Source organism: Monodelphis domestica, chromosome 7 (genome assembly GCF_027887165.1).
Source record: "Monodelphis domestica isolate mMonDom1 chromosome 7, mMonDom1.pri, whole genome shotgun sequence".
NCBI lineage: Eukaryota > Metazoa > Chordata > Mammalia > Didelphimorphia > Didelphidae > Monodelphis > Monodelphis domestica.
Window position 1 is genome coordinate 288,205,990 of NC_077233.1, and position 23,439 is coordinate 288,229,428.

The window sequence follows — 23,439 nt, forward strand, 5'->3', positions numbered from 1 at the left end:
ATATTCACCAACTGTTGTGCCTTAGCTAAGTATTTTATCTTTTGTACCTCCAGGTGTGGTTTCATTTGTTTCTCATCAAAAATAGAAGTATAATACTTCAACAAGAATGCTTAAAATTAACTGTTAATATTTGAACAGCTATGGAGTACAAACAGGACTTTTCATACAGTAAGACATTTAATAAATCATGGTCGAATAATACTCTTCTGTTACTGACTAAATTAAATGTCCACATTTTTGAACACCTCATACTTACTTTTAAACCTTTGCCTATCTCCTCTAGTATGGTGACTCCTTTGGTTAACATCATTTTCATGAACTTCTATTCCTCCCACCTTGATAGGTAGTATTATTAATATTCTTTGATTAAGAACATAATTTATTAATGTAATTTATTGTGAATGCATTTTATTTTAGATAGATTCATATTTTTTGAGCAAATCAAAATGATTTACAGTATATTTGAAGAATAGCAATATGGATATGTGCAAAATATTCAGGCTGTGGAAGATGTGCTTCCTCATTTTGTGGTTCGTGGTCTACACTCTGAAGTTTGGGAGCCAGAGCCCTAGATTAATTTTACAAGAATAAAGTTGCATGTCATAACTCAGAGGACAAAAGAATATGTCTATGATTCAAGAGATATGTAGTTGTTACTGGTTTATCGGAGAAATAAGCTCAGTTAAAGTTCTTTCAGCTAGTGTGAGAAGCAGAAGAAAAAACTTGAGCAGAATGAGCTGAATAACTGCAGACACTCATTCTCAGGAAAGAAAAATCTACAATCAGAACCCATAGTGAAACCCATGGCACAAACACCTAGTTAAAGCCACAAACAAGGCTGGATGGCTCAGGGAGAGAAGATAACAAGTTTAATTGTGTATGTAGAACTTGGATTTGATGGGATAGATTAGACAATAACTCTAGATGAATAGGCTATTAAAAATTTTTTTCTAGGCAAAGTGAGTTTTTATTTAATTTAATTTTTTAAATTTTAATAAGAAATTTCTGCATAAGGTTTCTGAAGTTACATGATCCAAATTGTCTCCCTTCCTTTCCCCCTCCCTCCTTCCAGAGCTGGCAAACAATTCAATCTGAGTTATACATGTATTATCATGTAATTTCCATAGTATTCATTTTTATAAGCGAATAATCTTATAAAACATATACCCAAATAAACAAATGACAAATCATATACTTTCAGCTGCATTCCTATTCCAGCAGTTACTTGTCAGGAGGTGGATAGCATTCTTTTTCATGAGTCCCTCAGAATTGTTCTCCATCCTTGTATTGCTATTTGTAGCTAAATCTGGCACATTTGGTCATTCCATACTATTGCTGTTACTGTGTATCCTGTTCATCATTACTTATAGCACAATAATCTTCCATCACCATCATATACCAAAATTTGTTCAGCCATTCCCCAATCAAGGGACGTCCTTTAGTTTCCAGTTCTTTGCCACCACTTAAAGAGCAGCTATGAATATTTTTGTATAAGTAGGTTCTCCTCACCCCTTTTTTTAATCTCTTTGGGATACAGACCTCGTCGTGGTATTATTGGATCAAAGAGTATTGTTTTATAGCCATTTGGGCATAGTTCCAAATCATCCTCCAGAATGGTTGGATCAGTCCACAACACTACCAGCAATGCACTAGTTTTGCAATTTTTCCACATTCCCCTCTAACATTTATCACTTTCTTTTATTGTTATATTGGCCAATCTGCTAGGTGTGAGGTGGTACCTCGGAGTTGTTTTGATTTGCATTTCTCTGATTAGGAGGAATTTAAAACACTTTGATGTGATTATTGATAGTTTTGATTTCTTCATCTGAAAACTGACTATTCATATCTTTTGACCCTTTATCAAATGGGGAATGGCTTGGATTCTTACAAATTTTATTGATTTACATATTTTAGAAGTTAGACCTTTTATCAGAGAAATTTGTTGTAAAAAATGTTTTTCTAGTTTGTTGCTTCATTTCTAATCTTAGTTGCATTGGTTTTGTTTGTCCAAAGACTTTTAAATTTAATAGAATAAAAATTCTTCATTTTACATCTTGTAATGTTCTCTATTTCTTGTTTGGTGATAAATCCTTCCCCTTTTCCATAGATCTGACATGTAAACTATTCTATGTTTCCCTAATTTATTTTAAATATACTGTTTATGTTTAAATCGTATACCCATTTTGACTTTATTTTGGTATAGGGTGTGAGATAGTAATCTAAATTTAATTTTTGCCATACTGTTTTCCAAATTTTCCAGCAGTTTTTGTCAAATAATAAATTCTTAAACCAAAAACTGAGATCTCTCAATTTATTAAACACTAGATTGCTGAGATTATTTACCCCTAATCTATTCCATAGATCCACTCTTCTGTTTCTTAGCCAGTGCCAGATTTTTTTGATGATCACAGCTTTATAGTACAGTTTAAGATCTGGTACCTCTAGGCCACATTTTTTTTTCATTAGTTCCCTTGATATTCTTGACCTTTTGTTATTCCAGATGAATTTTGTTATGCTTTTGGTAGTTTTGACTGCTATGGCATTGAATAAATAAATTAATTTAGGTAGAATTGTCATTTTTATTATGTTAGCTTGGCCTAACCATGAGCAGTTAATGTTTTTCCAGTTGTTTAAATCTAATTTTTTTTGTGTGAAAAACTTTTTGTAATTGTGTTTATATAATTCCTATGTTTATTTTGGCAAATTTATTCCCAGGTATTTATATTGTCTAGAGTGATTTTAAATGGAGTTTCTCCTACTAACTCTAGCTTTTTTTCTAACTGAGCTTTGTTGGAAATATATAGAAATGCTTGATTTATGTGGTATCCTACAACTTTGCTAAAGATATTTTTACAACAAGTTTTTTAGTTGATTTTCTAGGATTCTCTAAGTATACTATCATATCCTCAAAAAGTGATAAGTTTAGTTTCCTCATTTCCTAATTTAACTTTCATTTTCTTCTCTAATTGCTAAAGCTAGCATTTCTGTAACAATATTAAATAATAATGGTGATAATTAATGGGCATTCTTGCTTCACTCCTGATCTTATTAGGAAGGCTTCAAACTTATCCTCATATCAGATAATGAAGTAGTTTACTTAAAGAAATGAGTCCAGACACTGAGAAGTTCAATTAATTGAGCCAATATTTGTTTATTAACCTATTGATTAATAATATGTACCTAACTGGCCAGGACAGCCTTCCTAGTGAAAGCCACCCTGAGGCAAAGTTACAGACAGTTTTTATAGGTTTACATATAGAGAGAAGTGAAAAGGTAAAATGAGCTCATACAAAGCTAATGAAGGATATATGGCTTTAAGTTTAAAATAAGTGAAATGTGACCTTAATGACCGGGGCCGACTGACCAGGGCAATCAAGTCTTATCGAACACAAGCCAGATGTGCCATAAACTGGGGAGGATGGACCTTCCTTTGTCTCTCTTATCCTACACCTGGTTTATCCTGTCCTTGAGGGGCCCTCCCCTGCTTCCGCTGACCATCTGTTGTTACAGCCGGGGAAAGCACATTCCTTAAGCCTTCTTTCTATAAGGGAAAGTATACTTTATTGATTATTACCTTTACCAATTGATCAGGGTCTTTGTTTTACTCTATTTCAATGATACTTCCTGATGGTTTTAAATAAATACTACTTATTATTTTAAGGAAAGGTACTTTCATTTTTATGCGTTCCAGTGTTTTTATTTCATTTCATTTGTTTATTCATTCATTCATCTATATTTATTTATTTCTTCATTCATTCATTCATCCATCTATTTATTTGTTCATTCATTCATTCATTCATTTATTTTTATAGAAACCCTTACCTTCCATCTTGGAGTCAATACTGTATATTGGCTCCAAGGCAGAAGAGTGGTCAGGGCTAGGCAATGGGGGTCAAGTGACTTGCCCAGGGTCACACAGCTAGGAAGTGTCTGAGGCCAGATTTGAACCTAGGACCTCCCGTCTCTAGGTCTGGCTCTCCACCCACTGAGGGACCCAGCTGCCCCACCCCCACCCCCCCTAGTGTTTTTAATAGGAATGGGTGTTGTATTTTGTTGAAAGTTTTTTCTGCATCTGTTGAGATAATCCTGAGTTCTGTTAGTTTGGTTATTATATGGTCAGTTATGCTGATCATTTTCCTAATAGTAAACCAGCCTGGCAGTCCTGGTATAAATCCCACCTCAGCTTGCATTGTCATACCACATGCTTTCTTTGAGGCTTTGTTTGTAGCTGTTTTGACTTCATTGCCGCCTAGATTTGTACCTTGATGCTTCCCTGTCACCAGAGGAGCTTTTTATGGTTGGAGCGTGTGTGTGTGTGTGTGTGTGTGTGTGTGTGTGTGTGTGTGTTGTTGTTGTTGTTTCCAGCCTATTTATTTGGAACTTTATGTTCCTTTGGCTCCGCTCTGGGTGGCCAATGGGAGGCGCATTAGCTCACACTTCTGGCTAGTTCTCCCTACTGTTTTCAGACCCACTTCCAGGGGTTTAGACGTTTTTGGTGCCTCCAGGGTGGTGTGATCTGGGGAAGAGATGCGAGCACGTCTCTGTCGTCGCGCACAAAAGTCCTGAACCAAGAAGGATCCCTTGAGATCGGGCGTCCATTGTAAGCGTCCCCTCGATGTTTTCTCAGGATGGTTTTTGCGTTTCAAAGCTCGCTACGAGCTCATTGCTACCTTTTCAGGCTTCATACTCTGACAGCCCTTCCTTGCCATGTACTTTGTGACCCAGGGACGCTGCCTCCGTACTCTTCATTGCAGTAAACACTCCATCCGCTGCCTAGGCCAGCTTTGGGGCAAACGTGGCAGGCCGCCCTGGGGAGATGCTCTTCCCTCTCTTTCCAGAGCCCGAGGACAGTTTGGGCAGGCCCCACCCCTCTGTCCGGCTGCCCGGAGCAGTCTCTCTGGGAGTGCCCGGGCTCCCAGAGACTCTGAATTTGCCCTCTGGGCCCTCGGATTCAGCCGAGGTTCCCCGGGCTGCTCTGGGCATTTTAACATCCAGGCCTGGCGCGCTTTCCCTTCTCTTTCCTGCCTTCTAAATTAGATCTGGATTACTCCAACCTAGAGTAAAATGTCACCTTTTGCAAGAAACCCTTCCCTCTCTCCCGTAATTCTAATTCCTTCTCTCCGTTCTATCTCCGAGAGCTATGTTCACACACACATGAATACACACGCGCGTGTGTATCCTGTTTGCATAGAATTGCTTACACGATGTCTCCTCCACTAAGACCTTTTGAGAGCAAGAACTGTCTTCCCTTCCTTTGGATCCCCGGTGCTCAGCGTGGACCCCGACACATAGGAGGCGCTTTATAATGGCTAACTGATCGTTCTGTTCTAGTCTTCGGGGCAGGCGCCCCACACTTCACCCCGGGGCGCTCACTGCCCCTCAGACCGCTGGAGGGCCGGACTACAAAATACTGTGAGCACGTCTGTGTGCGCTGTGTGGGATAGCGGAGGCTGCAGCGCTGGCTGATGGGCCTGTCCCACCTTGCACTGCCACCACTATACCGGGCAGCAGTACACACGGTGCGGAATCCCCTCCCCCAGATCTGACCCCTTGTGCAGCCGCATAATCCTTTGTGCGGGCCTCCTTCTCCTTCAGTTACTCTCAGAACTAGGCGCCATGCAAAGGATGATGTCACCGGAAGTAGTGCCGTCCCTGAGCGATGCCTCGCGCCTCTCACTGACCTCCAATGAAAGAGGTGTCCCTTCTGGAAGTGTGGTGGGAGCCGGAGAGATGGCTTTGGGGGGCCGCAGTTTGGGGACCCCCACTTTAGGGCATCTCATCTATGTAATCTATGAAAGTTTGGACTTTTGGACTCCTTAACTCTTTTAGTTATGGAAATCCTTTAATTAATGTGCTTTCCCCCCTAGCTTTATTAGCTAGGACTTTAGTGATAATATATGTCCATTCATTGCCAGACATAGCTGATTTCATCCTTTTACGGAGTGGAAAATTCCATCTCTCCTTTTCTTCTCTTTTCCTTCTGTGTCTGTTGCTGTGCCAAAGGAGCTGTTCCAACTAGGAGAGCATTTGTCCTTAACGTTGGGCTTCTGTGCCACTCTTTCCTACTCAAAACATTTACCCTAAATTCACTTTGAATGGGTCTCTAGCTCTAGCAAAGGCTATCATTTTCCTCTTTACCTATATTAGCATTTGTCTACATTAATTGATTAATAAGAACTTACCTTTTTTCTTTAAAGAAATTTAAAGACAACAGAAATGTGTTTTAAACATAATAAGATGGTGATTTATTTGTAGTGATTTTCAGGTTACATTTATGGATTTTTGCTCCGAACTGATTGGCTCAGTTTTAGGAGGGAGAAGGCAAGAGATCGCAAAATTTCTGATCTTTCTTTTATACTTTCCTAATTCAGTAAGCACCTTTTTGTTAGTGGAAAGCCATTGCACCAGGTATACAAAGACAAAACAGAAATAGTCTTTGACCTTAACGTGTGCATTCTCCTATGGAAATATATTATTGTGGGGGGCTTGAGGTGAACCCCTGGGGTTTGCAAAGGGTACCTTTTGCAAGAATGCAAGACTCTGAAACTTAGCTTAAAAATAAAAAGAAATTTATTAGTGAATATTCTAAACTTTAGAAGGTAATGTTGAATCTGGCCAGGAGGACTTCCTCCTAGAGGAACAGCATAGGTGGAAAAGTTGTTGTCCCAGATGATATGATTTCTGGGGTTTTTATACTCTTTACAACAGTGGAAACATGACTTTGTGCCACACTGAAGACGTGACTCTAGAGTGCTATGCACTGAGACATGGGCTGGGGGGGAGGTTTGCCTAAAGACATAAAGGGTGACCCTCATAGTTTAGGGGATATAAAGGTAGATGTCTTAGATACAACCTGATGGTATCAAGGTATTGTCTGGAGGTGTATCTGTCTGTCCTTCTTGAATCTAAAGGATGATCCAAGGAGGATAATCCTCTCAGGGTCTTATAGGAGTTATCAGATATTTGGGGGTTTGGAGTCACAAGGATAGAAGGAAGCAAAGGAATTTCCCTGCTTACAGTTTGCCTGAAACACCTCTATGGTTTTGGGGGTACAATGCCCGTGCCAATATGTCCTAAGAAAATTAGGTAGACAAAAAAACAAAATAGTCTCTGATTTCAAGGAGAACATTCTCCTAGGGTAGTATACCATATATCCTGAGAGAAATAGGTAATTTGAGGGGGAGAGAATATTCTAAGAACTGAGGGAATCAAGAAACCTTAATGGAAGTGACGGTGTTCACATCAAAAACTTAATTCCTCAGGCACGTGATCAAAGAGTACATCCATTTTCATCAAATTTGATTCACCAGAAGACTTAAGATAGGCTTCTTGAGGTCCAGGATTAAAATGAAGACTACAAATCATTTTCGAGTTTCCGTCAAACTAGATTTTTCAGATAAAATTGGTTACCTAAAACCTTTTAGGAATTGCAATGTTTTAATAGGAGTAGGGTAATTCTTTATTCTATTTTACCCCTGTAACACTAAGAACTTTTGCAATTTTAGCTTTTTTTTTTTTTTTGTATAGAAATCTTTCCAAAATGTATCACAACCTTTCTGTCTTCAACAGTATATTGAACATAATTTACCTTTCTCTTGATGACTCTCAGGCATACTGTCTCTCCTTGGCTATTCAGTGTTCCCAAATGGCTAGGTTTACTAACTTTCAATTTTACATGTTGGCATTGTACTACAATTTTGTCAATGTGCAGAATGTCCAAAGTCTCTTAACGCTGCCCATAAAGTGAAGTTTAGCAAATCTTTCCTTTGTACTTTGTTTCCCATATTGTTTGTCATCTTGGGAATCATGTGAACAAATTGTTAGAATTGTATGTCATGTAAAAGTACATAGATGATGCTAAGATTAGAAAATATTTCCTTGTTAAATCTATTTGGCTTTCCAATTTTTCATAAGTTTTATTTCATGAACTCCATTTTGTTCTAGATGGTAAGGTTACCAGAGAGCTAAGTTCCAGATGGGTAAGGTATTTAAAAATTATGTTTATGACATACATGAATGCCCTGATTAGCCATAGATAAATATTTTGTCAGTAGGCTCAGGAACATTGGCAGAGGAAGAACTAAAGGTTAGACCTCCTAAGAGTCATAATTCTATTGAAGAGAATCACTGAATAGGCCCTTACAACTAAAAGAAACATTAGAAATCACATAATCCATTGCCCTCATTTTGCAGAAGAGAAAATTGGCTTTAGAAAACTAAATGATTGCTGGCATTAGAAGCCAACATTTTTTGATCTTTCTATAAATGAAATTTTGTTATTCAATTATTTCGGTTGGTTCTGACTCTTCATGACACTATTTGGCATTTTCTTGGCAAAGGTACTGAAGTGGTTTGCCATGTCCTTCTCTAGTTCATTTTATGAGTGAGGAAATGGAGGTAAATAAAGTTAGGTGACTTGCCCAAAGTCACATAGCTAGTCTGTGTCTTAGGTCAGATTTGAACTCAGGAACACGAGTCTACCTGTCTCCACGTCTGTAAATCTTATTTACTGTGCCACCTCGCTACCAATACAAAGTAATAATCATCAGTAAACAAAGAAATGGGTAACAGTATAAAAACTAAATTAGAAATCCTAAAAATTAAAGGAGAAATTAATAAAATTGAAAATGAAAGAACTGTTGAATTAATAAATAAGACTAGAAGCTGATACTTGGAAAAAACAAATAAAATAGACAAAGTACTGGTTAATCTAATAAAAAAAAAGGAAAGAAAACCAAATTAGGGCAACCACACCTCTAATGAAGAGGAAATTAAGGTAATTATTAATAACTATTTTGCCCAATTATGTGGCAATAAATATGGCAATCTAGGTGATATGGATGATTATTTACAAAAATATAAATTGCCTAAATTAACACAAGAAGAAATAGAATACTTAAATAATCCCATATCAGAAAAAGAAATTGAACATCAATTCATCCATCAAATAACTCCCTAAGAAAAAATCCCCAGCAATGGACTCACTTCCAGCCTTGGAAGGATACTGTGAGGAGTGTTTCCTGAGGGTCAGAGAAATATCTGAAGCCGGGAGGACAAAGAACCTGATTTCCACCTTGTTATATACCTGTGTCCAGCTAGAAAATCCTCCACAACCTACTTTCACTGGTCTCCCGCTGCTCAATACTAACAAGGAGGCAGTTGGACTTTCTGACCAGAGCCAAACTACAAGGAGGCAGTTGGACTTTTTGACCAGAGCCAAACTGCCCCCTCCTTTGGGCTCGCCCCTTTTTACCCTCCCTTGGATAGATCACAGTAAATTTAGGTTAAGTTAGGGTATTATAAAGGAATAAGAAACAAGGTGTTGGAGGGAAAAGGCTTGAGGCACAAAGCCTCTGCTCAAGGACTTTTCCCAACCACTGCAGGATATATGTACTAGGGCTTCTTATCCCTCCATCCCCCTCCTTGATCTTTCCTACCCTTATTTCCCTATCTCTCAAAATAAATTTCAATTCATATCAGCTTAAATTTGTTTGGGGTTTTCTTGTGAAGTTAAAGGTTGAAGGTGTTAGGAACAAAATCAAAGATGAAATCTCGCTTCATCTATTACAAGCCAAGATCTACCTTGTCACTGTGCTCTTGGAGAAGGGATCAAACAAAACCCTTACCCTTGAAAAGACTGTCTGGGATTCAACAGCTCTTCCAGCAGTCGAGCCCAAATTTCAAGGTTCAAGGATACAGTTTGTGGTGTATCCTTTAGAGAGGTAGACAGATTTCTTCTTTCCCTCCTTGAATGTCACAGCTCTAAAGTCAGCTAAACTTGAGGAAAGGAGATACATAGCCATTTTTCTCAGATCTTCAGTTTTCCGATTCCCTTTTCCTTTGCATCTCCCTTCAGCCTCTCACTGGAGAAATACATCTATCTGGTGGGGTAAAACCTTTCACCCCCCCCCCCCCTCCATTAGTAAGAGAAGAGAGTATCCCTCCATTTTCCTCCTCTTTTACATGAATGTACCAAGTGATGCTGAAAGGAAGGTATATTCCTTTTTGTCCATATTTATTTTTCTTCATGTATCTATTAACTCTAATTTTTCCAAGATTTCATTCACATCTCTTACCTCTTTCTTATTTATTTTTTGGTTTAATTTATCTAGATCTGATAGAGGAAGGTTCAGGTCTCCCACTAGTATATTTCCTCCTTAAGCTCCACTAGTTTCTCCTTTAGAAATTTCAATGCTATGCCAATTGGTGCATATATGTTGGAGTACTGATATTTCCTAATTGTGTATACTGCCTTTTATCAGGATGTAATTACCTTCCCTATCTCTTTTAATCCGATCTTTTTTTACTTTGACTTTCTCATATATCATGATTGTGATTACTGCCTTCTTTTTCTCTGTTGATGCCCAATAGATTTTGCTCTAGCCTCTTACCTCTTACCTCTTACCCTGTGTGTTCCTTGTATACAACATATGTTAGATTTTGGTTTCTAATCCACTCTATTTGCTTCTGTATTATGGGTGAGTCCATCCCATTCACATTCAGAGTTATGATTACCACCTGTGCGTTCCCTATCATTTTGATTTCTTCTTCTAGTCCTGCCCTTTCTTCTTTCACTATTTCCTTCTACACCAGTGTTTTGCTTTTAATTAGTCTCCCCTACAAATCCCACACTTATTTTACTTCCCTTCCCACCCCTTCCCTTCTTATTCCCCTCTTATTTTTCTTTAGGGTCTATTAAATTCTCTCCCTCCTCTTTTGCCCTCTATTTTGGTACTCCCTGCCCCACTCTCTCCCCCACCCCCTGGTTTTTCCCTCTCAATTTCCCTGTAGGGTAAGATAGAATTTGATACCCCAATAGATCTAGATGGCTCTTCTCTCTCCGAGTTGATTCCATTGAGAGTAAGGTTTAAGTGTTACTTATTAGCGCTCTCTTTCTTTCCTTCTTATAATAGTATTCTTCCCTTCCCCCTCCCATGAGCTTCTTTATGTGGTATAATTTAGCTTTATTTTTCTTATTCCTTCAAGTTTCTCTTGGTGTCATCTTCTGCCCCCCCCCCTTTTCTTTTTTTACATATCATCTTAAACCACTTAGTACCCCAACCTCTAGCTATGAATAATTCTTTTAACTATGATAGTGCAGTTTTTGAGAGATACAAATATCATTTTTCCATATAGGAATATAAACAATGACCTCACTGAAGCACTTAAAATCTTTTTTTCTCCTCTTTCTTGCTTACCTTTTTATTTTTCCCTTGAATTTTGTATTTCGACATCAGATTTTTTGTTTATTTCTGGTCTTTTCTTTACAAATACTTGGAAATATTCTATTTTGTTAAAATGCCCATACTTTCCCCTGGAAGTATGTAGTTAGTTTTGTTGGGTAGGTGGTTGTACACCCAATTCTCTTGCCTTTCTAAATATCATCTTTTAAGCCTTGTGGTCCTTTAGTGTAGGGGCTGCCAGATCCTGTGTAATCCTGATTGGTGCTCCTTGATATGTGAATTTTCTCTTTCTGACTTATTGCAATATTTTCTCCTTAGCTTGGAAGCTCTTGAAATTGGCAGTTACCTTCCTTGGGGTTGTCTTTAGATGATGATTTAATGTAGAGGGTGATCTATGAACTCTTTCAATGTCTATTTTGCCCTCTTGTTCAAGAATATCAGGATCCCTTTCTTGGATAATTTCTTGTAACATGATATCAAGGCCTCTTAGTTCTCTGGTAGACCAATGATACTCAGATTGCCTCTCCTGTACCTGTTTTCCAGCTCCATTATATCATCTTCTATTTTATCATTCTTTTGACTTTGATTTATTCTTGCTGTCTTGTGAGATTATTAACTTCTACTTTCCCAATTCTAGTCTTTAAAGACTAGTTTTCAGCTATGATCTTTTGATTTTCCTTTTTGGTTTGGTCTATCCTGCTTTTCATTACTTCCAGCAGGTCAATTCTGGTCTCCAATTTGCTTATCATTTCATATGATTTCTGTGCTTCTTTTTTCAAGTGGGAGATTCTATCTTTTAAACTGTTATTTTTCTTTCTGAACTATTTCCCCACTTTTCTTGCTACGTTTCTTCTGTCTTTCTTACCTGGTTCTTCAACTCAAATTTTTGTTCCTCAAGAGCTTGTGACCAATTTCTATTTGGGGAAGGGGGGGGTTTGGATGTGTTTGCTTGTTTGTCGCCTTCTGCTGTCTCCTCTCTAGTCTTCTGCTTTTCTCCATAGAAGTTATCCAGTGTCAGAGCCTTTTTCTTATTTTCTAATTTTTTTTTGGTAGTAGTAGATTGTAGTTCTTGGGTATTGGCTACTGCTGTATTAGTTTTTTCTTCTCCTCCCAGCCAGAAGTCTGAGTGAGAAGGGCAGGCAGCTCCCTCTGTATTGAGCTATAGAGCAATTTTTGCCCTGAGACTATTTTTCAATCTTTGCCTAGTCTGCCAAGGGCAGCCCCTCTCTGCCTTATCTCTGTGCCCAAGCTCCACATTCCTCAGCCTCCTGAGATCCCAAGCCTTGCTCTTAGGGGTAAGTTTGTGGTGTCCTAAACTAGTCCCCCAAAAACCTAGAGATTGCCAGGTACTCACTCTGAGTCTGGTTCCTTAGGTGGAGTGAGGGAGGGGTGATCATCTTGCACTTTGGTAGGGATAATTTTACACCCTTATAGCATGGAAATGCCCAAACTCTGCCTACCTTCAAGCTGTGCACCATGGTAGAGTCTCTTCACTTATCTGATTTTGATTTTTGTCTTTTTTAAGTGCTTTATATCAGTCAGTAGTGAGGAGAAGATGGCCCTTGCTTTCTACTCTGAGGCCATCTTAGCCAAGAAGCCTCCCTTTCTTGTCTTTTTCCATAATGTTCAAGTTGTTTTTCATTTGTTAGGTAATTAATCAAATTTACATAGTTTGTTTTGAGAACAATTTGTTTTCTATCTATATTCCCCCACCCCGCATTATCTCTATTTTGAGGAATTTCTTTTAACTAGTCAGAAAAAGGGAGAACAAATCTGTAGCTTTTGTTCTTAAAGTATGGTCCCAGGACCCATAGGAGGCTCCAAGACCCTTTCAGAGAGACCTCAAAGTAATGATTATTTTCATAATAATGCTCATATGTTTTAATATTTGATGTGGTAAATATAGATAAATATAACTTACATAAACAAGAGCTTCTTAGGACAGTTCTCAGTTTTTAAGCATATAAAGAGGTCATGAGACCAAGAAGTTTGAGAACCTCTTTTCTAGGGTGATCTTCTTCATGGAAGAAACAAACAAAAGGTCATGTTTGTTATACTATGGAAGGTGGGAGGGTAGAGGAAGGATTATAAAAAGTTGTGCTTTGAAGGAAATTAGAGATTCCCTTCTAGACAAGATGGGGCAGACTAAAATTTCACATGTGTAGTACCAAATGTATCTATTGTGTCATTGCTATCATTCCATTAAAAATGGGGCATAATTTAAGTTTATTATTTTGGTTTTGTTTTTTTTTTTCCTGTTGAGATCTGCCTTAAATTTTACTTTTTGATTTCTGCATTATTTAAAAATCATTATCTTGGGACCTGTGAAATTATAACTTCCAGTTTTGCATTCACATTCTTGTAAAATCATGACAGTTTTCTGGGAGAAAAAATAGTTGATTATGATTTTTCTAAAATCATTCAAATGGTGGAAGTATTCATGTTCCCTTATGGATAATGTAAGTGTTCTGGAAGAGTTCCTTAAAAGCTTATAAAATTCCAGATCATGCTTTGCAAGATAGAATTCTGAGAAGACATAGTTCTAGGAACATTTCCAGCACTTTTAAAGTTTCTAGAGTTGCCACATCATCATTTGTGCTCTATGAAATACAAATGATATGTCCACATAGCTTTTCTGCAGCAAAACATTAAAACAATCAAAAATATAATGTAGGTGGCTACCATAGTTTTCTTATTAATATAATTACTAGTATTGTTTATTTAAACTTATAAATTGATTTTTTCCTAACTTAGAATAATTTTTGTGTAAGTGCAATAGGCTATGTCAAATGCTCACATATATAAAACACCTGGTTCTTAGTTTCAGAGGCATATTATAATGAAGAAAACATGTACTCAAATGTCATGCCTTATTTTTAAAGAATTAAAGTATTCCCATTGCTGAAACATTTTTAATTTCCCACTCTGCTGACTTCTTAAGTTTTTAAAGAGCTTTGCTACTTCCCTTCCTTGTTCAAATAATATAAGAAGTTCTAAGTTATATTGAATTCTCTTTTGAATGTAGGTGTTTTAAAATTTTTATAGTTTTAAAATGTAATAGTAAATAAAAAACAGTAGTGAACAAAAACACAAACTTTCTTTCACAGTAGGAAATAGTGTTCCTTTAAATATGAATAAAATTATTGTTGAATAGTCTTTCTATTTGTATACTTGTCCTTTACAGAGAATTCATTACAAACAAAAATCTTACATTAATCTCACTTGAGTTATTTCATATTCTTTTATTAAAAGTTACCCTTTTATCAAGAAGCCTTTAATTAATGTGCTACTCTGAGCTAGGCACTGCAGATAACAAAGATAATTCATCTAATGAGGTAATCAGGAAAGATCTGGCTATGCCTTGAGGGTGGCTGCAGCACCAGCTTCCAGCGCCCTTAACCACACTGTCCCCATTATCCCAAGACCCTCCCCCCCCCCAAAAAAAAAAAAAAAGTGGAGTTGTTGGTGGGATGGAAAAACTCGCTGGAAGGAGATCCTTTGCTGGTCCTAGCTTCAGGATCCTGTTGCACTAACAGTTGCAGTTCCAAAGTCCAAAAAGAGCAATAATTTGAGGTTGCAGGGAGCAGGGACCTATGTCTTAGTTCCAGGGCAGAGAGGAGTGCTTATGGTCACTCAAAGAAGAGTAGAGATCCTAGTTTTAATTCTAAGACAACCTAAGAGCTTAACAGGAAAGGTATCTTTTTGGAGTGGTGGTACTTGGAGTACAGGATAGGCAACATGACCCAGGCCTTTTGTGGGCAGCTGCATTGGCCATTGCAAAGGTAAGGATTAAAAAAAATTTTTTTTTTGTAAAATAGAATTAGATGAGTGGAAAAGGAGGTACAAAAGCTCATTGAAGAAAATAATTTCCTAAAAATTAAAATTGGGCAAATGAAAGTAAATACTTCAATGAGACACCAAGAAGTAATAAAATAAAATCAAAATAACGAAAGAAAAAAATCAAAGAAAATGTGAAATGTCTTATTGGAAAAGTAACTAAGTTGGAAAATTGATTGAGGGAAAGGTTTCTATCTCTACACAGTCAAAAGAGAGTGAAGATGAACCAAAACTTCAGGCTGATGATAAAGGTAGAACCTATAAATTTTAGAAAAAGCATTGCATATCTGCATGAAACAGCTAACCCCATAACATCAAGTTTACCACCTAAAAACACAAATCTAAAGTTTATCAATGAGAATCAATCAGAAACAGATTTAGGAAACATAAAAGCTGGTGACATAGGGTTAGATAACAACATCTGACACAACTTTATATGGCACTGAACAAAATCCAATAAATAATATAAGGATTACAGATTTCAGTGACCCAGAATCAGAAACAGAGTCAGAAGGAATACCAGATGATGTAATAATAATGGACCAAAATAGTAATTTAGAACAGGAACCTTATCAGTTTTATAAGCTTTATGAGGAAGTGGATGAAGATTGGGATGCATGTGACACAAATGAGAAAATTGAATGCCTGAAACCAGAACAATCAAAAACTTATCAATATTATGATTATGAGGTGATCTTTGGGTACAAGACAAGTTGTATACTATTGGAGGAACTTTTTTGCTAGATTAGGAGTCGATAATGAAGACTTTATAGAGAAATTGAATTACATGGCTTATACAGATTCTGATTATGAATGGGAAGGAGGATATTAAAGAACATATTAAAAAACAAACTGGAAGGGAGATATACAATTTCACATCTATTCTCTAACTTTGAAAAACATGGCAAATACCATTCATGCTGTAACAGTGAAACCAAGATTAGTTTGAGTTCCATGGGGTAAAATACAACACAAAACTTTATGAGAATAAAGTCTAGTCTAAGGTAGAAAAAGAAAATATTCTGGAAAAAGAACAACTATGTAATTTAATCACAACAAGAATAAACTCCTAAGCTTTTAGCAGAAAACTCCAACTTCATAACTATGACAAATACAAATACCACAGTAATGGAAGATGGGAAACACCTAGGATGCTATTGAAGCATCTATTCACATTGAATGAACTGTTATCAAAGACTTTAATACCAACTTAAAGATGAGAACTGAAACAGGTTATCCATATCTCTTAATCTTCATCCTAAAACAATCTGTACTGGGGGAAGGAAGAGAGGGAGGGTATACCATGAAGATATTACCTCACAGTTATTACCTCACAGTTTCAGGTATCTCACAAGAAACAACAATGTGGTCATGTCATCAATGGAGATACATGCAAATGACATCTAATAATTTTAAAAAAACCTAGACATAAGCAGCAACACAAATAGCCCTAGCAATAATCAATAATTAATAACAGTCCTTATGAATGGAAACCTATGAATGGAAAGCACACGAGAGTATGTGTCAACAGAAAATACAGACAAGAGAGCATTTCACATGTTAAAATGATAACAGAAAAGCTCTGCTAAAGCAAATAGAACAGCTCCAGAAAGAAATATAGCCAGTAACACAGACAAAAAGAAAACATGCATTTAAAAATTAGCTCCAAAGAAAAGTCTCTACATAATCCATACAAAGTCTCTGCCAACAATAGTAACAGCAAAGAAAGTAACAGTTATTTAACATGAAAATATAACTCCATGACCAAATGAAATACATTATATCAAATTCTGTTTCCAAGATATATCTAAAAGATAGCAAACAATAATCCCCTTGTGAAAAATTCAAACATCAAAAGATAAGAAAACTTCAAATTCATATTCTTAACCTATATCTAAGAACTTATACATACTGCATACACCCACTTATGAAGATGATCATATGTAAAACTTCCACACATGAAGAACAACTAATGAATACTGACAAGCACTCATGAAGAATTCATACCTTACTTCCATGCACAAAGAAAAATTTCAATCTTACATACATGCACATGTGAAAACCTTACATACATGCATGTTCCTGAAGCGACAATGGACAAAATGTGTATGCAGCACAGATGAAAAGAGACCAAGACACATAGTTTCTACAATCAACAGCAAAAAGACATGGAAGGATTTTGAAATTGTGGACTTGTGATCATGAGGTTATGTAAGAATGTGACATACTTGTTAACATCACATAAATACATACATATCATACATATTCTACACACAAATACAATGTAGAAATCTCATGGACTGGGTAAGTATATAACATGCATAATTGCAATGCACAAAATTCATACTGATATAAATTTCTGTGGAAAATTCGAACAAAGAAATTTCTTATCTGTATGAGTTTGCACAGAAATCAAAAATGATGTGTTATATTTGTAGATATGTAAATTCGTATAGATACAACACACAAGATTTAGCAGATTCACACATGTGAATACTAATGTACTAACAAACTATATTAGAATAATTTATTAATGTTCTAATGACTAACAATAGGGGTAGTTTAGAAAATTTTGTTCAAAGTCTTAGAGAAGTAGGGACAGACATATACTTAAATATAGAAGTTAGATTATATTATGATTTTAGGTTAACAATTGTTAGTAATGGAAATTTTACTTAATTGAATTTATAGACATTAGGAGATAAGACAATTATATATTCAAAATACTGTTGACATTGTTTAAAATTGTTCCATGGTTTGTTATTATGTTCAAAACTATATTCATGTAAAATCCCTATTACCTAAACCATTTTCCTGTACCCTAACTTAGCGTAGAATTAGGTAGGTAGAATAGCTAAGATAGATTAGAGTTTGTTGTTTTGGCAGGGTAAAGGAATATTTAACATAGTACAGGGTTAGAAATTAGATAGAAATGCATATATATATATATATAAAATAAAAGGGAGGTATCATTAAAAGATGCTGGTTGCATCTTTTACCAAAATGAAAAGGGAGGATTGTGGAAGAGAGAAATTGGGAAAGCATGCAAAAAAGACAGGAAAAGCTGAGACTGATGATGAATATTCTTTTTGGAATGTTACTGGGAGAAGCAGTTGAAGAAAGGAACAGACCAACTGAAGGGTTATGTCTTTAACCTTGAAGAGAAAAAGGATAGGTGGTTTCTGAGCTTTGAAGACAGAAGGAAGAAGGACAAAGTCCAGCTCTCTCTTATTTGCTCTGTTGTGATAGTGACTGAACTTCCAGAACTGTCAGCCATTTCTCTCAATTGAACTATATTTCACAATCCTCCAACCTAAGACTCATTGTAGTATTAGGAAAATCCCCAACCCTCTTACCTCCATTTCTTATCCTTTCCTGTCTTCCCCAAATAAACCCCTTATTTAAGATAAATAAGAGAAAGAATATTTCATTTGAGATCCCATAAACTCATCCTGAGTTGATTTAGAAGAGAGAAGAAGAAGGAAGGGGGAGGGGAGAAAAAGGGAGGAAAGAAGAAAGTAGGTAACCGCCTGATCTTTTAGTTATCAGTTACCAATAAAAATTGTCCCATATTACATTTAAGAATTATTATAATATCTGAAATTCATTATCAAAAAAGGGTGTAGACATATATTATGACATCATCAAAGAAAATTTCCCTGATATCTTATAATCATAGGATAAATAGAAAATGGAAAAATCCACAGATTGCCTCCTGATCCCGAGATGAAAACTACCAGGAATATTATGACTAAATTCTAGAGATTCCAAGTCAAATGGAAAATATTCCAAGCAGCCAGAAAGAAACAATTGAAATATCATAGTCCTAGGCAGGATTCACACAAGATTTAGCAGATTTCAAATTAGAGGCTTGGAACATGATATTCTTGAAGGCAAAGGAGCTAAGTTTACAAACAGGAATAATCTATCCAGCAAAACTATTAGTGTAATGTTTCTGGTGAAAAAAAATAGGTTTTTAATGAAATAGAGGACTTTCCTAATGAAAAAATGAGTTACTTGGAAATTTTTACTCTCAAACACAAGAATCAAGAGAAGCATAAAATGGTAAATATGAAAGAGAAATCATAGGGAAATAGATTTTTTAAATTTTCATATTTTTATGTGGAAAGATACTTATAACTCTTGAGATCTTTGTCATTAGGACAAGGAGGAGTGTACATAGACAAAAGGCACGTATGTGAGATGACTCACAGGATGATTTTAAAATATTAAAAGGAGTGAGAAAGGGATGCACAGAGAAAGGGAGAGGAAGAACAGGAGACATTTTCTCACTTAAAAGAGGTATGCAAAGAGACATTGGAGGGGAAGTCTAGATGAGAAGGTGTGAAGGCAGGCAATCCTTAAACCTTGCTCTCATCAGAATTGACTCTAAGGGAGAATAACATAAACTCTGTTGGGTATAAAATTTTATATATATTTATTTCTTATATGATATCTATATATTTATATTTATTACTTTACAAGGAAGTAGGAAGGGAAAGAACAAAAAAGGAAAAGAATAGCTGATAGAAGGTACAGTAGAATAAGGGACATAGTTTCAAAAGCAAAACAGACTTTTGAGGAGAAACAGGGTAAAAAAGAGAAGGATAAATAGGGAAAAATAGGTTAGAGGGAAATACAAGTTAATAATCATAACTATATGTGAATGGGATGAACTCGCCAATAAAATGGAAGTTATTCTAGATTGAATTAAAGCCCGAATCCAACAATATGTTGCTTGCAAGAAACGTAGAAATAATATTTTCCTAAAGAGTATCACAGACAAATAATATCAATAGTAAGCATATGCACCAAATGACATAGCACCCAAATTCTTAAATAGGAAGAAATTTAAAAAGCAACTATACTTCCCTTTTCAGAACTAGATAAACAGGATAAACTGAGTGGGCTACTTTGGACTCTTTAGCATGTTGACAGCGAGCATGGTAGTAAGGCGGGTGTCTGAACTAGCTGATCAGCCATGGGCACATGGTCTTTATTTTATATCCTCTTTATTCCTTGATTTCTAATAATCATGAATAAATCTTTTAAAATATAATATTTATTGTTGAGATTTAATTTTGAATTTTACACTAAAAATATGGAAATATTCTATGGAAAAATTTTACTCTTTTGCAACTTATTTGTCCTCAGACCTCAAACACATTTTTAGGCTGTGGGTTTCATACAATTATGATTGTTTATGGAAATAACTTGATTTTGCCATTCTATTAATTCAAATACTTTTTATGTGTTAGACTTTATATCTTAGTTAGGCTTAAAATGATTGTGTTTGTGCCTTAATTAAATATCTTCAATATTGGTTTCTTCCCTAAAGGTCGTGAAGATGAGGAAAGAAGTGAAGAGAACTCGAGTTTTGGTTATTCGCAGGCTTACCAGGCATATCGCCAAACTGAAGTCAAAAAAGTTAGTCATTTTTATCAATAATCATGTACTACTTAGATACATCAGAAATTGTCTTTATCCATAGTTTATATTATTTGAGTTTTCAATAAGAGTAGAGGGAATATAATTGATGCTGTAAATGAGTTTCTTGAACCTATTTTCTTTTGAGTTTTTAACCAAATTATTAATTTCTTTGGATATTCTACTATTCATAGTTTTCCCAAGTTTTTCTTTAAGTGACTACAGATATTATGTTCCCTATAGAATAGAAATAGAAACTTTTTTCCCCTGGCTTGCCATTTATAATTTGTCATTCTTGAAAGTTATTTCTTTTTGTATCAAGTCACTGCAATACTGATTGTAGTCTTATAGTTCAGGTATGTACCCTCAGTTGTTTACTTTGAAAAATATAGTAAATCCTGAACTTTTATGGGCTTACATTCCTAGAAAATGGTATCAGAAGTCAAAAATATAAATGTTGATGCTTTACATTAAACCTTTGGAAAATAGAGTTGGTTCCTGCAACCAATAAAAACTGTAATCTTTCATTAGAAATTTCTAAATATACACTTTCATTTATTTATTAATTTTTAAATATACACTTTTATGAAGCATACAATTCTTTATGACAAAATACGAATTCTGATAATATATACTTTTCCTAACATGGTGATCATGAGGAAACCCATAAAATATAGTACATATAATAAAATTGATAACGTGCAAAAATTTTTTTGACTAATAATTCCTTTTGGACTAACATCTCAAAAAATTTTATTTCAGGTTAATATTCACTTTTTATAAAACTATAAATACTGTACAGCAAATAGGTTTTTTAAAAATAAAACAAAATTTTATCTTCCTCTGTGTTTGATGGCAATGTGGGGGAAGGAGTATTATACTATATATATACTATTTTGTAATGCTCTCTACCTTGGCCACTCTCTGAAAAGCAAAGGAGAAATTGTTGACACTTTTAGTTACTCAACCCAGTCAGCTGCTCCCCAGCATGGTTAGTTCCATGTCCTCCTATCTCTAGCCCCTTTTAAAGATTCCAGTAGCTCTGGAAGCAGAGCCAATGCTTACCAAGAGCTTCCCAGGAAGAGTGCCCTCCTCCTAGCTAAGCACCTCAGTCCATGCAGCTGTGTTCTTCCCTCATTCATCCTCTTCAAGCACAGAAGAATTTGATTCTAGACTGAGGTAGAAAAAGCTATAGGAGTCAGCCAGGTTTTGCCGCTAGCAATTTCCCCATTTGCTTAGAAGACTCTGAAGTCTCTACATCACATTCTCTAGACTGCACATAGCCAGGGTGCCAGTATGAAAATGAGGGTATTAATAAAATCATGAAATGCTTATTGTCTCTAGAGCTAAACCCATGAATATTGAAGATTGACTAGTTTTTTTATTTTTTATTGAAATTGCAAATTAGTTTGAAATCTAAAACATTTAACAGTGTTCAAATTGGATCTCACTTGATCCTCAGTTTTCAAATTTTATTTCCAAAAGGATTTATCATTATCACTAGTTTTAGGAAAAGGTAATTGTATTCAGGGTGTTTTCCTCTATCTTAAACACTGTTCTTTGTTTTCAATGCATCTTCTCATATTAGGCTTGTTTCTCTTTTCTGTTTTTCTTCTGTACCTTTTTAAAATATTTATGCATGTTTTCTCCCATAAGAAACATATGATCCTAAGAGATATAGTTGTACAAGAATTACCCCATTCTATATATATGTAAGAAAACTGAGTCTTGGAGAGGTTAAATGATTTTCCTGTGATCATATAGCTAAGCAAATGTTAAAGCTAACATTTGAGCTAAATAATAGTTTGATAGTATTTAATATGCTCACTTCAAAGAACCACTTAAATAAGTTTATTTTTAATTATGAATGTTATTGCAGCTTGACAAATATACAGGTATTTCAGAACTATAAGAGGAAAATTTTTCAACAAAAAGGAGAAAAATTGCATATACTTGTGCAATCATGTACAAATTTTGTTTTATTTTTTTACCAATTAAGAAAGTTTATTTCCAGAATACAAAAAGCAAAGTATCCCCCCCTTTTTTAATTGCCCATATCTTTGTAAGAAAATTCAATAGTGATATTTCTATTTTAAAAACTGAGAGGACTTTGAAACAAAAAGCAGATCCCCCACCCTTGCCAGTGGTCACATAAATCACAGCATTTAAATGTTCTTGAATTCTCCAGTAGTCATCCCAACAATTAAACATTCCCCATTCATGTGTTTCCATTAGTGTTTGAGATTTGTTGTACTAAACTTTTAAATTTCCCATATTTTAGTAAATATTTCTTTTTGCTATGAAGGGTTTATTTTATAGTGATATGTTTTCTACAGGGGTACTGAAGATACATTAGTGAAAAATCAAAGACGAACACAACGATTACTTGAAGAAATTCATGCTATGAAGGTAATAATGTGTATTGATTATTAATTTTTTTTCCTTTATGGTATTATTTATTTGAAAACTGCTAAGGTGCTTCTAATGACATCAAATATGGCATAAATCTAAGCATATACATGGAAAATAGAATATTTTTAAGCTTTTATTTTTTGTGTAACATTGTTAGAGTAGTCTGAGTTGTAGACATGCTGAACTCAACACAAACATGTTTAGCAACCTTTGTACTATGACCAGTACAACTTTTAAGAATTGCTATAATGGGAACAGCTGGATAGCTTAGTGGATGATTGAGAGCCAGGCCTAGAGATAGGAAGTCTTAGGTTCAAATATGATGACCTCAGACACTTTCTGCCAAGTCACTTAACCCTACTAAGCCCATACCACTCTTCTGCCTTAGAACCAATACTAAAACCAATAGTATTGGTTCTAACGTGGAAGGTAAGGGTTTGGGGGGGCGGGGAGGTTGATATAGCCATGTTATTTAGGAGTTAGATAGTGTGACAGTTAAAAGAGTGTATGGCATAAACTGTTACAGATAAAAGAGTGGTTGGCTTAAATTGTGACCGCGTAAATATGGTTTCAAATCAAA

The 23,439-nt window shown here is 35.6% G+C and overlaps 1 protein-coding gene across 3 annotated transcripts in view; it reads left to right on the forward strand.

The window, feature by feature from the left end:
* SRFBP1 (serum response factor binding protein 1) overlaps window positions 1-23,439 on the forward strand; it is a 98,055-nt gene that overhangs the window by 7,148 nt on the left and 67,468 nt on the right. For 2 of the 3 annotated variants that reach the window (XM_007497832.3, XM_016423745.2), the window contains exons 2-3: window positions 20,359-20,447; window positions 22,784-22,856. The exons of the other annotated variant lie outside the window; for it this stretch is intronic. In XM_007497832.3, the coding sequence (XP_007497894.1) occupies window positions 20,359-20,447; window positions 22,784-22,856 (162 nt within the window). The remainder of the gene's footprint in view (window positions 1-20,358; window positions 20,448-22,783; window positions 22,857-23,439) is intronic. 3 annotated transcript variants of the gene reach the window in all.